The sequence below is a fragment of the Mus musculus genome, chromosome 12 (genome assembly GCF_000001635.26).
Source record: "Mus musculus strain C57BL/6J chromosome 12, GRCm38.p6 C57BL/6J".
Classification (NCBI taxonomy): Eukaryota; Metazoa; Chordata; class Mammalia; order Rodentia; family Muridae; genus Mus; species Mus musculus.
In genome coordinates this window covers 4,689,399-4,704,740 of record NC_000078.6, presented here as the reverse complement: position 1 = coordinate 4,704,740, position 15,342 = coordinate 4,689,399, and the positions used below count along the sequence as shown (strand labels likewise).

Genomic DNA, 15,342 nt, shown 5'->3' with positions numbered 1-15,342 from the left:
TAAGACAAAAAGGCCACCAACAGATTGGGAAAGGATCTTTACCTATCCTAAATCAGATAGGGGACTAATATCCAATATATATAAAGAACTGAAGAAGGTGGAGTCCAGAAAATCAGATAACCCCACTAAAAAATGGGGCTCAGAGCTAAACAAAGAATTCTCACCTGAGGAATACAGAATGGCTGAGAAGCACCTGAAAAAATGTTCAGCATCCTTAATCATCAGGGAAATGCAAATCAAAACAGCCCTGAGATTCCACCTCACACCAGTCAGAATGGCTAAGATCAAAAATTCAGGTGACAGCAGATGCTGGCGAGGATGTGGACAAAGAGCAACACCCCTCCATTGTTGGTGGGATTGCAAGCTTGTACAACCACTCTGGAAATCAGTCTGGCGGTTCCTCAGAAAATTGGACATAGTACTACTGGAGGATCCCGCAATACCTCTCCTGGGCATATATCCAGAAGATGTTCCAACTGGTAAGAAAGACACATGCTCCACTCTGTTCATAGCAGCCTTATTTATAATAGCCAGAAGCTGGAAAGAACCCAGCTGCCCCTCAACAGAGGAATGGATACAGAAAATGTGGTACATTTACACAATGGAGTACTACTCAGCTATTAAAAAGAATGAATTTATGAAATTCCTAGGCAAATGGATGGACCTGGAGGGCATCATCCTGAGTGAGGTAACCCAATCACAAAAGAACTCACATGATATGTACTCATTGATAAGTGGATATTAGCCCAGAAACCTAGAATACCCAAGATATAAGATACAATTTGCTAAATGCATGAAACTCAAGAAGAAGGAAGACCAAAGTGTAGACACTTTGCCCCTTCTTAGAACTGGTAACAAAACACCCATGGAAGGAGTTACAGAGACAAAGTTTGGAGCTGAGACAAAAGGATGGACCATCTAGAGGCTGCCATACCCGGGGATCCATCCCATAATCATTTCCAAACGCTGACACCATTGCATACATTAGCAAGATTTTGCTGAAAGGACCCTGATATAGCTGTCTCTTGTGAGATTATGCCGGGGCCTAGCAAACACATAAGTGGATGCTCACAGTCAGCTATTGGATGGATCACAGGGCCCCCAATGGAGGAGCTAGAGAAAGTACCCAAGGAGCTGAAGGGATCTGCAACCCTGTAGGTGGAACAACAATATGAACTAACCAGTACCCCAGAGCTCTTGTCTCTAGCTGCATATGTAGCAGAAGATGGCCTAGTTGGCCATCAGTGGAAAGAGAGGCCCATTGGTCGTGCAGACTTTTATATGCCTCAGTACAGGGGAACACCAGGGCCAAGAAGTGGGAGTGGGTGGGTAGGGGAGTGGGGGGGAGAGTATGGGGGACTTTTGGGATAGCATTGGAAATGTAAATGAGAAAATACCTAATAAGAAAAAAATTTTAAAAAAAAGTAGTATTCGAGGGCTTGGGTTGTAGCTCAGAGGAAGAATTCTTGCCTAGTGTGAGCAAGGACTTTAGTTTAGGTCTTAGCATCAAAAAAAAAAAAGAAAAAAAAAAAAAATTAAAAGTGAACACTTTCAGATATAATACTTTGATAAAATTGACTTATTTAATGTTTTCTTTGAAGTGCTAGAGATGGAACTCGGCCTGTGGGTCAGGAAATCACTTGACTGTTGTTATGCTCTAGATGTTGTTTTCCATTTTACAAAGTGTTTACTTTTTATTTAAGTATGTGTCTATGTATTTTTATTCTGTGTGTCTGTATACAAGCCACATGTGTGTGGGTGCTGTAGAGGCCAGAAGGTGCCTGGTCCCTTGGAGCTACAGGTAGTTGTGAGCTGCCACGTGCTCTTAACCACTCGGCCTCTCTCCATCCTGCTCATTTGGGTTTTTTGAAACAGCTTCCTTTTATATAGCCCAGGCTGGCCTTGAGTTTATGTTTTACTGTGCTTCAGCCTCTCAGTGTAGGGATTGCAGGCATGTACAGCCATGCCTGACTTAAAAACACAGCACTGCATTATGGTAGCCAAGGGTAAAAGTTAAATGCTACATGGCTGCAAGGAACTTGACAACTTATTACATCATAATGCAACTGTTACCATATTCGTAACTACAGCATGGAGCCAATCCTCTCCTCCTCCTCTCATTGGCTTCTAGAAGCCCCACTGGCATCCATGCACGATGCTGATGTACGATATGCACAGGGTCAGAGCTAAGCAGTTGTGAGCTGTCAAGTGGGCACTGGGACTTGAACTTGGGACCCTCTGGAAGTTGTTGGGAAGCAGATAAAAGAAGACATCATTTTGACTTCAGACTCCATTTTACCTAAGCTGATCAACTTCCTTTCCAGTTCCCCAAGACATAATGCCTGTTCCTAACAACAGAAAGAACAAATGAATTTGATTGGCTAGGCAAAAACACATTAGATGTCAACTGACAATGGCGAAACACTGGGGAAAGCCCCTAATCCCAGAGTGCTGATTGGTAAAAATTCTAACTGTAACTTGACCCAAGTGCTTGCAGGTTTTATGCTTATAAGCCCTGCTTCAGCCCCTGTGCGGGATGGCAGGAAGAAACAAGACTCTCCAGCCCTTGTCTAGTGGCCCTGGTGGACCAGTGACTACACTCCTGTGGTGGGACTAATAAAGATTGTGCTGGTCTTGAGCAGCCAGTGTTTCTCTCCCCTTTCTCATGGTGCATAACAACGGGGTGTAACAGAAGAGCGCCCCATTACTTTTTTTTTATACTTTCATTTCCTTCAATCACAAAGTGGTCACCTAATTATTTAAAGTTTTACTTTGCTGTATTGTATCCATTTAACTAAGCTCTTTTTGTTTTCTTTCTGGAATAAGATGATCATTAAATAAATATAATTTGCAAAATTAAGACGTGGTACTATACTACAGTGCAGCTGGAGAGAGGGCCGGCGGTTAGGAGAGGAGCGCGGGCTGCTGGTGCAGAGATCTGCGTTGGGTTCCCAGCACTCGGGTGGCAGCTCATAACCACATGAGTGACTGACTCCAGTTCCCAGCTTCCAATGTCCTCCTCCAGCCTCTGCAGGAGCCAGGCATGCACGTGCCTCACAGATATACACGCAGCACAGACACACCCATACACAGAAACAAATCATTAAAAAAAGAAGTGGCATTATAGACGTTTCTTTGGAAAAACAAAACAAAACAACGTAATACTATTACTTAACCAGGATATAAAATCGTGGTCCTCTTGCCAAGGAAAATAAGGTGTACCTGGGCCAGTAGCACAGAGTCAGGACACTACCCGCCATGTCTGTACTCCCTTGGAGACTGGTGGGACTCTGAGTGTGTGCTGCTGCCTTCAGGCTGAGGCAGCTACTGTGCTGCTGTAGCACACAGAGCCCCAGTGTCCCAGGCTGTATGTACCTTTAGAAATTCCTTGAAGTCCGTGTCCTCGTCTGTCTTCTGCTGTAACAGGGTTGCCCCATTAAGCTGACAGCTGCAGAAGCGGATGTAGGCCTGCATGTGGGACAGCTCTGCCGCCAGGATGTCTCCAATCATCTGAACTGGCATCTTCTCACCCCCAGTCTTCTTCCTCACCCGCAAGGCCCTGCAAGTAACTGGCAGTCACATCCATTCTCCACAAATGTCCTTGCTTGGCAATGAAGGGGTGAAAGCTACGGCAGGAATGAGCCATGGCTTCCGGGGTGTGAGTGATCTAGGACCCTTGGACACTGGGAATGAACGGCTGGTCGGAGGGGACAGAGGGATGGCCTAAAGCTCTACTGGCTGAGCCAATCTGGGGGAAATAGCAAAGAAGAAAAAAAAGCAATGGAGTCTACATATGTGTGTGCCCTCTAGGCCGCCGTTTCTTAGAAAGTTCTTTGTGAAAGACTCAATTTGTTTTTCCTGGTTTGAATCAAAGAGAGAAATTCCAGAGAAGAGCCGGGGAGCCTTAGTGGCCAGGGGTTGGAATGGAGGACTTGGGGGTTTCATGGTGGGCTACAGCCATGGCAGGACAGGGATGTGGACAGGTTGAACTGGCCAGCTGCCCCGCAATTCTGTTCTTGTAAGGACAGAAAGCTTCCCCCAGGACAGGCACTGCATCTGGCTGTGGCTGCAGCCTTCCTCTGCCTGTTACTTCCCTCCTGCCAGGCAGCCTGCTGCTCCTGCTTGGAGATCACACATTGACACAGCTTTTCTTGTTATCAAAGTAGTTCTGCATTATATTTCTTTCCTAAAAATTCTGTTTCACCAAATGCTACTGGAATCCAACGCCTAAGGGACAGAACAGAGTTGGAAGTTGTCTTGCTGAGCAGCCCCCGAGGGACTGCAGTGACCATGTCACGTGGGGCCCACACTCACCTCAGCAGCTTCGTGTTGGACATGATGAGCTCTTTCCAGTTCACAAAGATCAGAGCCATGTCTGCTTCAGTGAGGAAGCCTGACTCAGCCATCCGTTTCTGGAAGACCTAAGTTCAAAACACAGATCTAAGTTAACTTGAGTGTGGGTACACAGCCATGCGTGTCTTCAAACAGCCAGACAGCGGCACTTCTAAATAAGCATAGTTATAGCTGCTAGGTTTTTAAAGGTTATTTATTATTATTGTGCATATGTGTGCACATGAGGGAGAAGAGATAGAAACAAAGATAGACAAAGACGGGGGCATGCATGCCACAGTGCAGAGGACACCAACTGGGGGTGTGTTCTCTCCTGCCACCTTTTGGAACAGTGCAGTGTCTAAGTAGAAGCTGGCTTACTCTGGGCTATCTTCCTGTCTCGGCCATTCACCTTGCCAAAGGAGATTACAAATGTGTGCCACCACATGCAGCTTTGTCACATAGACTTTAGGGATGTTTTTATGGGCTGAGCCATGCCGGCTCATTATTGGATTTTAAGCTGCACAATTTCCATACTTTCACTAGTTAAAACTCAATTAAGGCTGATTTTTAAGGGCTGACTCTCCTAACTAGGGAGGTTGTCCCACCTCCCTCCTAGGCTTGCTCTGGGGACCAAGCAGAGCTGGGTATAGGGCTCTGCACAGTGGAGCCTGCAGAAAAAGGGGCAGAGAGCTGTGGAATTGATCATCTCTCTGTGTTTGCTGGGCAAAAAACAGAGCTGCCCTCTGTCATCTCAGTGAGCCTGCACACATGCACCCAGCAGAAGTCAGTGGCAGACATACTCTCCATCTGCATTCCACATGTACATGGATGCACATGTGTGTGAAGCACACAGTGTATACAGGGTTCTCATGTGACTTCACTCGTGATACAGGTGAGGCAACTCAGCTATTGGTATTCCTTAGTGGCTTATGAAGAAATCATGACTTACAGAGTGATGTGACCATACAAGGTTCCATATAACACAGGGCTCTGTATTAAGCCATGCAAAGGCGTCATACTAGCCAAGCGATGAGCTGCAAACCCTGGGTGTGGTGGTTTGTATATGCTCTGCCTACGGAGTGGCACTATTAGGTGTGGTTCTGTTGGAGTAGGTGTGTCACTGTGGATGTGGGCTTTAAGACCCTCATCCTAGCTGTCTGGAAGCCAGTATTCTGCTAGCAGCCCTCAGATGAAGATGTAGAACTCTCAGCTCCTCCTGCACCATGCCTGCCTGAATGCTGCCATGCTCTGCCTTAATGATAGTGGACTGAACCTGTAAGCCAGCCCCAATTAAATGTTGCTCTTATAAGACTTGCCTTGGTCATGGTGTCTGTTCACAGCAGCCTAACTAAGACACTGGGGTTCATAGGCCTTGAGATCCATCCCTGCCAATTCACCACCCTAGCTTCCTGACATTCCAGCCTAACTCCTAGGTCCCCAACCCCTTCATACATCCACACTTCCACTTCCTCCTCCTGGCAAAGGGGTCTCATGGTGGTCTGAGCATAACTGGGAGCCCTCCTTGCTGGGGATGGACTTATTCTCTGGGCTTTAGTCCTTACTGTACCTCCTCTGCTGTCCTTCAACAGGACTGAGCTAAAGGAACACAGGAACTCCTCGGCTACCTGTGCTCTCTGCCATAGAACTTCAGCTGATGTTTGCTGAGTTCATGTGAGCCACAGCTGTCAGCCAGAAACTCTGTGAACTGTGGCGATGTCTCAGCTCCACGAGATGGAGGCTGGCAGGATGTGCCTACCACAATCCCGCAAACATGGTCCTCCTGCTCCCAGGGTGCCACTGAAGGCAGAGAAGCCTCTGCTCATAATGCACTGCAGAGGCCATGCGAGCAGGCCCAGGGTGGGGGGAAAGATGGCTGAGTCTTTAGAAAGTCAGTTTAGCACGGTGCTTTCACCTGAGTCCTTGACAGCTCTTTGCTCCTTACAAAATGGGTGAGGGGAGCAGAATGGACATTCCTGGGGTGCTTAGCTGAGGTAGGCACGCACCCCATTTCTGTTCATATGTTGGTGAGTGCTTGAGACTCCACAGCCATTCACAGCCTCCTTTGACTGGGAGCTGACTGGCAGCAGTGCTCATTCAAAGGCTGAGTGTGGAGATGAGGATGAACAGATAGACGGGGTGAGGAATTGAACTCACTTGGTAACATGCCTATGTAGCAGACGTGAAGTCTGGGGTTTAGTCCCTAGCACCTCATGGAAGAGGTAGGATGGCACAAACCTGTAAGCCCAGGGCTTGGGAGATAGAAGTGGGAGGATCTGCTGTTCAAAGTCATCTTTAGTTACATCGAAAGTTCAAGGCCATCTTGGTCTACAGGAGACCACGTCTTTAAAACAAAACAAAACTCCCCAGAGTGTAGAGGAGCACACAGGCGTGAGGAGGACGGCGTTCCCAGTGGAGGAGTGAGGGAAGTGTAGTGTGGAGGGGCAGACACTGCCGCAGGCCAGGGCAGGCCTTGCAGGGCAGGTGCGGGCAGGTGCAGCCCCTGCTCCACTCTGCTATCCAGGACACGGGAACAGAAGTGGTGTAACACCAGAGTCTTCTGTGCTTTCAGACACGAGCCACTGCGAAGCGTTCCTCTCAACTGTCATCAGCGTAGACACCATTGGCCTCATGGACAGGTACAGGCAGTACACACACAACTTGGGAAACTTTTACAATTTTCTCTTGTTTGCTTTCCTAAGCTGACATAAACATTGGCTAGAGGTATCAAAGCCAATGGAAATGTCAGGTTTCCAAATGGCAGTGAAGAGAGTTAGGCAAGGGTTGGAGTCAAGCCCATTCAGAGGCTTTCACACCCACCCTATGCCCTTGTCAAACAGTCACGTGGCCATTCCCAGGTCCTCTTTTCCCTCTACACCAAGTGGGCTCAGCTGAGAGAGCCTGTGCCTTCACCTACCTGGAACCTTTAGTTTTCTGCCTTACCAGTAAGCTCTTGTCTGTCTGTGAGTCACATGGAAGTCCTGCCCAGACAGAGGATACAGCTCAATGGTAAAACATGGGTGTGGCTTGTGAGAGGCCCAGGGCTTCATACAAAACAAAACAAGATGGCTCACATTGCTTCCAAGTGAGGGGGGCAGAGATGGCCGCCCTCCACCGCCTATAGGGGACAGACAGCAACAGGCCTCACCTCGATGACCAGCTGCAGGTCGTCCATGTACCGCTCCTCTGTCTGAATGAGCTCGTGAATGTAGCCCTGTCGCTTCCTCTCCGTAGGCTGCATTGTGTCCAGGGCTTGGAGGTCAGCACACCCTGCAGAGAGATGGTTGCAGAACTTAAAATGACTTCAGTCACCACATAGAAAGTGGACATTTCTCAGCAGGTGTGCTGGGTCGATATAGGCTGCTCAGAAAGGAGATTTCCAAAGAGTGTCAGCCACTTGCAGAGGGCTGTCAGCAACTCTAGGCTCCGTGCTCCCACAGGTGAATTTAGCACATCTCTGAAAGTGCAGCGTGTCCTGTTTTCTGAGCAATAGGGAGAGGATTAAGGATTCTAGAAATGGCCTCACAGAGACCGAGTTTCAGCGATACACAGCTTTTGAAAATTACTGAAATGATTACTAAATCAGTATTTGAGACGAATATTTTCTAAACTATAGATCATGAGCCATCACTGGGTCATTATCAATTTAGGCCTGACATTTACACAAGAAATACGGTCTACCATGCACACAGTGCTGGTAAGAACTGTGAAAGGCTTTGGCTATATATTTATTTAGTTATATGACATAAAGGATCAAAATTCACTTTGAATTACTGTTAAGAAAACGACAACAATTTTCCAAGGAAAGTTCTAAGGATGGAAAATCTAAAGTTCCCAGGACCAGGCAATTCCCAACAAGCCCACTGAAAGAAAGCCTTCCGAATTGATGACACACCACAGAATCCAGCCATGGCCACTCAGAGGAGGCACAGCTCACAGCAGGATGAAAAGGTACCGTCTTCACTGTATATCCGTCTACAGGCACATCAGTCTGACATCACAGCCGAGGGCTTGCCTGGGAATAGCAATACTGGGAACTACCCTGAGAAATCCCTCCTCATGCAAAGAGCAGAAGCAGGCAGGCACTGCAATCGCACGTTTGCAGGAAGCGGTGTGATTGGATGGGGGCCGTTAACACTTCAAACCAATGTAGAACTTAATCACACTAACTCGATTCTGGCTGTTTGCAGGAAGCCCTAATGGTCAATTAACTTGTGATTATTATTATTTTAATATTTTAATTATTTAAGTGCATGTACCCAGTGAGGTCAGAGAGGTATAATAAGGTCTCCTGGAACTTGAGTCACAGGTAGTTGTGAGCTGCCTAATGTGGATGCTGGGGTTCAAACTCTGCTGTAAGAATACGCTGTCTTAACCACTGAGCCATCTTTCCAGCCTGATAACCATTAAGCTGTACCCAGTGACAGCTGTGGCTGCTTGCTGTAGCCATCATCTCTGGGTCTTGATAGTGCTGTTGGGTAGCACTGATGGCTAACGTCTCGGGTGCTCTGGTAACTACCATTCAGGCATTACTTTTACTTTGTGCTTATTTGCTCAAATAAGTGCTACTATAAACGGAATTGGTCTAAGAAATTTCCTTCTAGACCGAATCCAGGAAGCTGCCGAGTGAGGCAGCAGGCAGCCATGATGAAAAATAATTATCTGTAAACTAATAAATAAATAAATAAATAAATAAATAAAATTTTAAATCGCTGGGCAGTGGTGTTTAATCCCAGCACTTGGGAGGCAGAGGCTGGCGATTTCTGAGTTCAGGCCAGCCTGGTCTACAAAGTGAGTTCCAGGACAGCCAGGGCTACACAGAGAAACCCTGTCTGGGGGGGGGGGGAATAAAAGTTGGTGTCAGCAGGGAAGGAGCTGACAAGCTTGGTGAGCTCCCTGCTCTAGAGTTTGATCTCTTGGACTCCCACGATAGAAGGAGAACACTGACTCTCACAAGTTGTCCTCTTACCTACACACACACACACACACACACACACACACTCACACACACACACACATACACTCACACACACACATACACTCACACACACACATACTCACACACACACATACACACTCACACACACACTCACACACACACTCACACACACACACTCACACACACACACACATACACTCACACACACATACTCACACACACACACACTCACACACACACACTCACACACACACACTCACACACATACACACTCACACACACACACGTACACACACACTCACACACACACATACACACTCACACAACACACTCACACACATACACACTCACACACATACACACTCACACACACACACATACACACACATACACACACACTCACACACATACACACACACGTACACACACACTCACACACACACTCACACACACACACTCACACACATACACACTCACACACACATACACACACACATACACACACACGCACACACTCACACACACACACTCAAACACACATACACACTCACACACACACACACTCACACACACACACACTCACACACACACACACACACTCACAAACACACACTCTTTTGTTTGTTTTGTTCTTTTAAAGCTGATCTAGAAGACAACAATGAAGTGTGGATGGGCACTATGAGGTAGCTGGGAGCTGTCTAGCACAGGTCTCAGGATGAAGACAGAGAGGGAGGACGCAGGCCTCCTCACAGGGCTGCCTACAGCAGTGGGAAGAAAGCACTGCCTGCAGGGGAACAAACAGGATTCAGACTCTTTTTTCCTGCTTCAGGGAGTGAACCAGGGACTGGTGAGCAGGAGGCAAGCACTTAGGGGCCAGAGCCTGAACTCAAGACCTTGTGTAGTCTAGGCTAGCACTCTACTGTGTTCCCATCCTCTTAGTAATTAGCAAAAAAACCATGTATTTCTAGGTATGGTGGCGCATGCTTTTAACCCCAGCATTTAGGAGGCAAAGGCAGTCAGATCTCTGAGTTTGAGGCTAGCCTGGTCTCCATAGTGAGTTTCAGAATAGCCAGTCACTGTCTCAACAAACAAAAACAACTCTGCCTCCAGCGTGCTGGGATTAAAGGTGTGTGATGCCACCTCCAGCTTTAAGCAATTTTAAATCACGTTGTAAATTTATTTATTGTGTGTGTGTACGCATGTGCCCTGGCATGAGAGTGGAGGTTAGAGGACGACTTTCAGGAGCCGGTTCTTCCGTCCTCCATCTGAGTGGTGGGGACTGAGTTTGGGCGTGGTCTGGTGGCAGGCAGCTTGAGCAGCCAAGCACCTTTACCAGCCCTTAGTATTTTTCTTTATATGTATTCATGTTTACAGTTAAATGTACTCATGGTTGTTTGTTGTTTTTTTTAAAAAAAGATTTATTTATTTTTATGTATATGAATACACTGTAGTTGTCTTCAGACACACCAGAAGAGGGCATCAGATGGTTGTGAGCCACCATGTGATTGCTGGGAATTGAACTCAGGACCTCTGGAAGAGCAGTCAGTGCTCTTAACCACTGAGCTATCTCTCCAGCCCCTTCATGGTTGTTTTTATGACATCAAAGTGAATATATAATCATAAAAATGAGTCTGCATGAGTTTGTGGTTCTAGGTCTCAGATGCAAAATGTACACACTAGAAACGTGCTCTACCCCTAAGCCACATCCTGAACCTGGACACACTTTGTATAGCACAGCATTGTGTACCCATGTTGGAAAATAGTTCTAATGCTTTGTCTTATTTCGGTTCCCAAAAGCCGAGCTTCCAGACCTGAGGGTCCCTGCCCCCAGCTGGCTTTGATTGACAATAAAGAATTGCCATACAGCCAATGGCTGGGCAGGGAGTCAGTGGCAAGGGACAGGGAAGAGAGGAAGAAGAGGAAAGAATCCATTACAGGGAGCAAGGAGAACAGACTTAAAGGCCTGTGACATGCAAGGCTCCAGGAAAGTGGCTGCAGGGGCCATTCCCCCTATTGGGTCAGGGGTAGCAAAGAGGAAATATGGATTTAGCAAATATTAACTCAAGAATACAGGAGGGGAATGCATGCTAGCTGTAGGGAGGTTTAGAAGTGCCCAGCCTTTGAGCTAGTCTAAGCATATCAAAATTAGCGTGTGCATGTGTGTGCGTGTGTGTAGTCTGTATGCATATGTGTCTATCTTTCATTAGAGAAACCAGAGGGCTCTGGGGTAGGTGCAGTGCATGTGCAACCCTCCAGGAGCCAGAGCTGAGTAACTAATTCACCTTTATACCATTATGATCACATTACTCTCTCTATGAATTCCCTTACAGTGTGCCCACCAGCCTATCTGGAAGGACAGCTTAGAGCCTCAAGTAGTTACCACGTACAGCTGAGATGTCTGTCTGCTTTGTCAGGATATGTGGGGTCAACTTGTCACCGTGCCACACTGATCCTTTACATTTCATTCCAATGGCCCTTAAATTTCTATCCTTGGTTCAGGTTCCAACCCTTTGACCGCTGCCCTTTACCCCTCATTTCCTTCCTGGTCAGGGTACTAGACTCCTGTTTCTTTCCAGAGCCAGCACTTTAACTGGTCTCTTCCATGGTGCTCCCTTCAGCCCCCCATATTCAGTTCCACGGCGTCATTTTAGGCCATCAACAGAGTCAGCTGTCCTTCCTATTCATTAGTCCAGGCAAGCACAACAGCATGCCTCCCCCAGCCCCGATCCCACATCACTATCCCTCTTTTTCATGTAATCGCAAAAGTCACAAGGAGGTCTACACTTGTGACTCCAGCACTGTGCTGGCAGCACTCTTAGGAGGGCGAGGACCCCAAAATTGCTGGGTTCAGAGCCCTCTTCTAGCTCACAGCCTCATCTACTGCCCCTGCACTGACCCCGCGGGTGTGCTGTCCCCTGCACTGACCCCGCGGGTGTGCTGTCCCTTCAGAGTCTTGATGTCCTTCTCAGCCTTCGCGAGGATGTTCCTGGTGCCTCCTCCTGAGTGTCTCCCTCTGCCTGCTGCTAAGCTCTCTGCTTCTTCCAAACCAGCAAATTCCAAAATAGGATGTAGCATTCTTGTCCTGTAAGGTCACAGGAACCCGGCCTCACTGCGGTGGTAGCTTTTTTCTTGCTCTTCACAGGCACAGTGCACATTAGCACATATGTCAATCAGAGGCACGCAGAGCTGCCAAAATGTACCCACCAGTGAGGGAAAGAGAGAGGTCTTTGGATGAACTGAGGACTGGGTTCTCATGAAGTGGATATACACACTTGGACATTCTCAACACCTGAATGTCCCTACGCTCATCGACGAGGCATGCGGCTGAACCTCCCAATGTAACCTGGCCGATAGAGATGTGCTGCAGATGCCAACCACACACTGGGTTTTGAAGATATATTTAAATATGAACTGTAAACCATTCTATCAATATTGGCCAGATGCTGGTAGAATTCAACTGTGATTCCAACACTCGAAAGACTGAGGCAGGAAGATTTGGAGTTAGAGGACAGCCTGGGCTACACAGAAGACTCTTAAAACAACCTAGCCAAACATCCAGTTAACTGAGCAACCAAACTCATTATATATTGGTATGGTATTTTGAATACACCGGGTTAAACACTATTGGAATTTTATGTATTTTTTTACTTAAAAGCATGACTCCTAGAATTTTACAGTTTCATATGGGGCTTCTCTAACTACTCCCTTATCTCCGTTTAACAGTTCTAGCTAGCCCCTGTATTATTTATGTTCCTTTCCTCACAAAATGTTAAATGGCTTCCATTGATGCCAGAATGAAAGTCTAACTCAGCAGCACGGCTCCAGGGGCTCCATGGTGCCGCTCCAGCCTGCTTCCCAGTCTTGGCATTTACTGCCTTGCCCAGCTCCCCAACTTGTACCCCAATCCCCGGCACTAGGCTCAGTTCTTACAACATGGTACACTGCCCTCAGCTTTCCCCGGCACTAGGCTCAGTTCTTACAACATGGTACACTGCCCTCAGCTTTGCTGAGCTTGGCCTTCTCTTCCTCACTCACAGTCTGGTTATCACACAGAGAATCCTTCATGGCGATGCTTAAAGAGTACCATTGTGGGAAAACCCCTTTCCCATCCTTGGTCCCACTGACACCAGACTTGTTTTTCTGTGGCCCTTTGTTACTGGTTTGTGTCTGTAGCAGTGGCAGCTGTGGGTGGTGGCAGCATGTGTTCTGCTATGGAGCTACACAGTTGGTCCCTGAGTCTGTATTTTATATGTCATATAAACTAGCTCTCATCACAGGATATTTGACCACACTATGAACGCTATGATTGTGCTATTTGCTAAAAAGAGCTGTTTTTAGTCGTGGTGTGGCTCAGCCTCAGAACACATGCTAATCTTCTGGCTGGACTACAGACACATCTTTAGCACACACCTTTAATTTCAAACAATGAAGGTAAAGTTAGTTTGTAGAAGGAAGCACTCATGTTTGAAAGTGATGTCTAATTGAGTGACAGAAAGTGATGAATCAGAGAAAGATGTGACAGAACAGGATCTGCCCGGCTCTCTTGAGAAGAGAGAGGAAAGGGAAGCTACTTAAGAGAGAGTACAGAGGGAGAGGCGGAGGAAAGGGGGCAATTTTACCAATAGAGTTTTACAGACACCTTCCTGGCATCGACCTGGGTTGTACAGAGCCTGTAGGCTGCTCTTTCTATGCTCTCTTCTGCCTGGGTCTGGCAGGGACCTGAAGGTAACAGGGTAAAATTCCTTTTATCAGAAAGAGGGACACTTTGTCCCTGCTGGGGAGATAATGGGAACATTGTGATTAAACATCATCAAAACTTGCATTTTAAGAATTATGAAACTGAGGATTTAACACAAAGTTTGGTTCTTGTCTGGTGATAGCTTCGATGTGTTTAATTTGATATTTTATCCGTTAATGTGGTTCCCATGACAACATCTACTATCTGCCTTTACTTTTCTCCAAACATGTGTGTTTCTGTGTATATGTGTGTTCATGTGTGAATGCATGTGGGTACACATGGACCTCAGTGTGGAGACAGAGGCCAAAGTCAGGTGTCTTCTTCTAGTGCTATCCACCTTAGTTTTTGAGATATCTTCTCTCATTCTGTGTGTTATCTGTCTCTATGTGTGTGTGCATGTGTGTGTGTGTGTGTGTGTATGTTAACTTAGGGTTAACTGTTATCACTGTGTGTTATGCACTGCATCTTTAACATCTAAAGAGTTATCACCAGTCTGGGTGTGGCAGCTCATGGCTATAATCCAGCATTCAGAAGACTAGGGCAGGGACACTGAGAAGAACGGGAGGCCAGCCTGGGCTACATAGTGTATTTTAGGCTAGAGTGAAACTGCAAAACTATATCCTGAAAAATTAGAATCAACTATATAAATAAACAAAATAAAATAAAACAAATCCCAAAGTATCTTCATGGGATGTTGCAGCAAGCACCTGAATAGACAACAATACTGAGCTTATCTGAAAGCAACATAAAAGCCTCAAAGTATAACATAAAAAGTTGAAATGTTCCTTTTGTGACTGGCGGTGAATGAGCGCGCAGGCTTCGGGAGTACAAGGTGGTGGGGTGCTGCTTGCCAACCCCAAAATGCCACACACCACCACTGTACCGTATGCGAATCTTTGCACCCAACCATGTGGTGGCCAAGTCCCACTTCTGGTACTTTGTGTTGCAGCTGAAGAGGATGAAGAAGTCACCCGGGGAGATTGTGTACTGCGGGCAGGTGTTTGAGAAGTCACCCCTGCGCGTGAAGAACTTTGGCATCTGGCCACGCTGTGACTCCCGCAGTGGCACACACAACATGTACCGGGAGTACGGGGACCTGACCACTGCTGGTGCAGTCTCACAGTGCTACCGAGACATGGGTACCCGACACCGTGCCCGTGCCCACTCCATCCAGATCATGAAGGTGGAAGAGATTGAAGCTGGCAAGTGCCGCCGGCCAGCTGTCAAGCAGTTCCATGACTCCAAGATCAAATTCCCACTGCCCCACCGCGTGTTGTTGCAGCACCAGCACAAGCCACACTTTACCACCAAGAGGCCCAACACCTTCTTCTAGACA

The 15,342-nt window shown here is 47.0% G+C and overlaps 1 protein-coding gene and 1 pseudogene across 6 annotated transcripts in view; one reads left to right on the top strand and one right to left on the bottom strand.

Annotated features, from left to right (window-relative positions):
* Positions 1-15,342, bottom strand: part of Itsn2 (intersectin 2) — a 121,310-nt gene that overhangs the window by 9,212 nt on the left and 96,756 nt on the right. For all 6 annotated transcript variants that reach the window (XM_006515024.4, NM_001198968.2, NM_011365.4 and 3 more), the window contains 3 exons: positions 7,478-7,599; positions 4,315-4,421; positions 3,376-3,559 (listed from right to left, as the gene is read on the bottom strand). In XM_006515024.4, the coding sequence (XP_006515087.1) occupies positions 3,376-3,559; positions 4,315-4,421; positions 7,478-7,599 (413 nt within the window). The remainder of the gene's footprint in view (positions 1-3,375; positions 3,560-4,314; positions 4,422-7,477; positions 7,600-15,342) is intronic.
* Gm17541 (predicted gene, 17541) lies at positions 14,824-15,336 on the top strand (annotated as a pseudogene).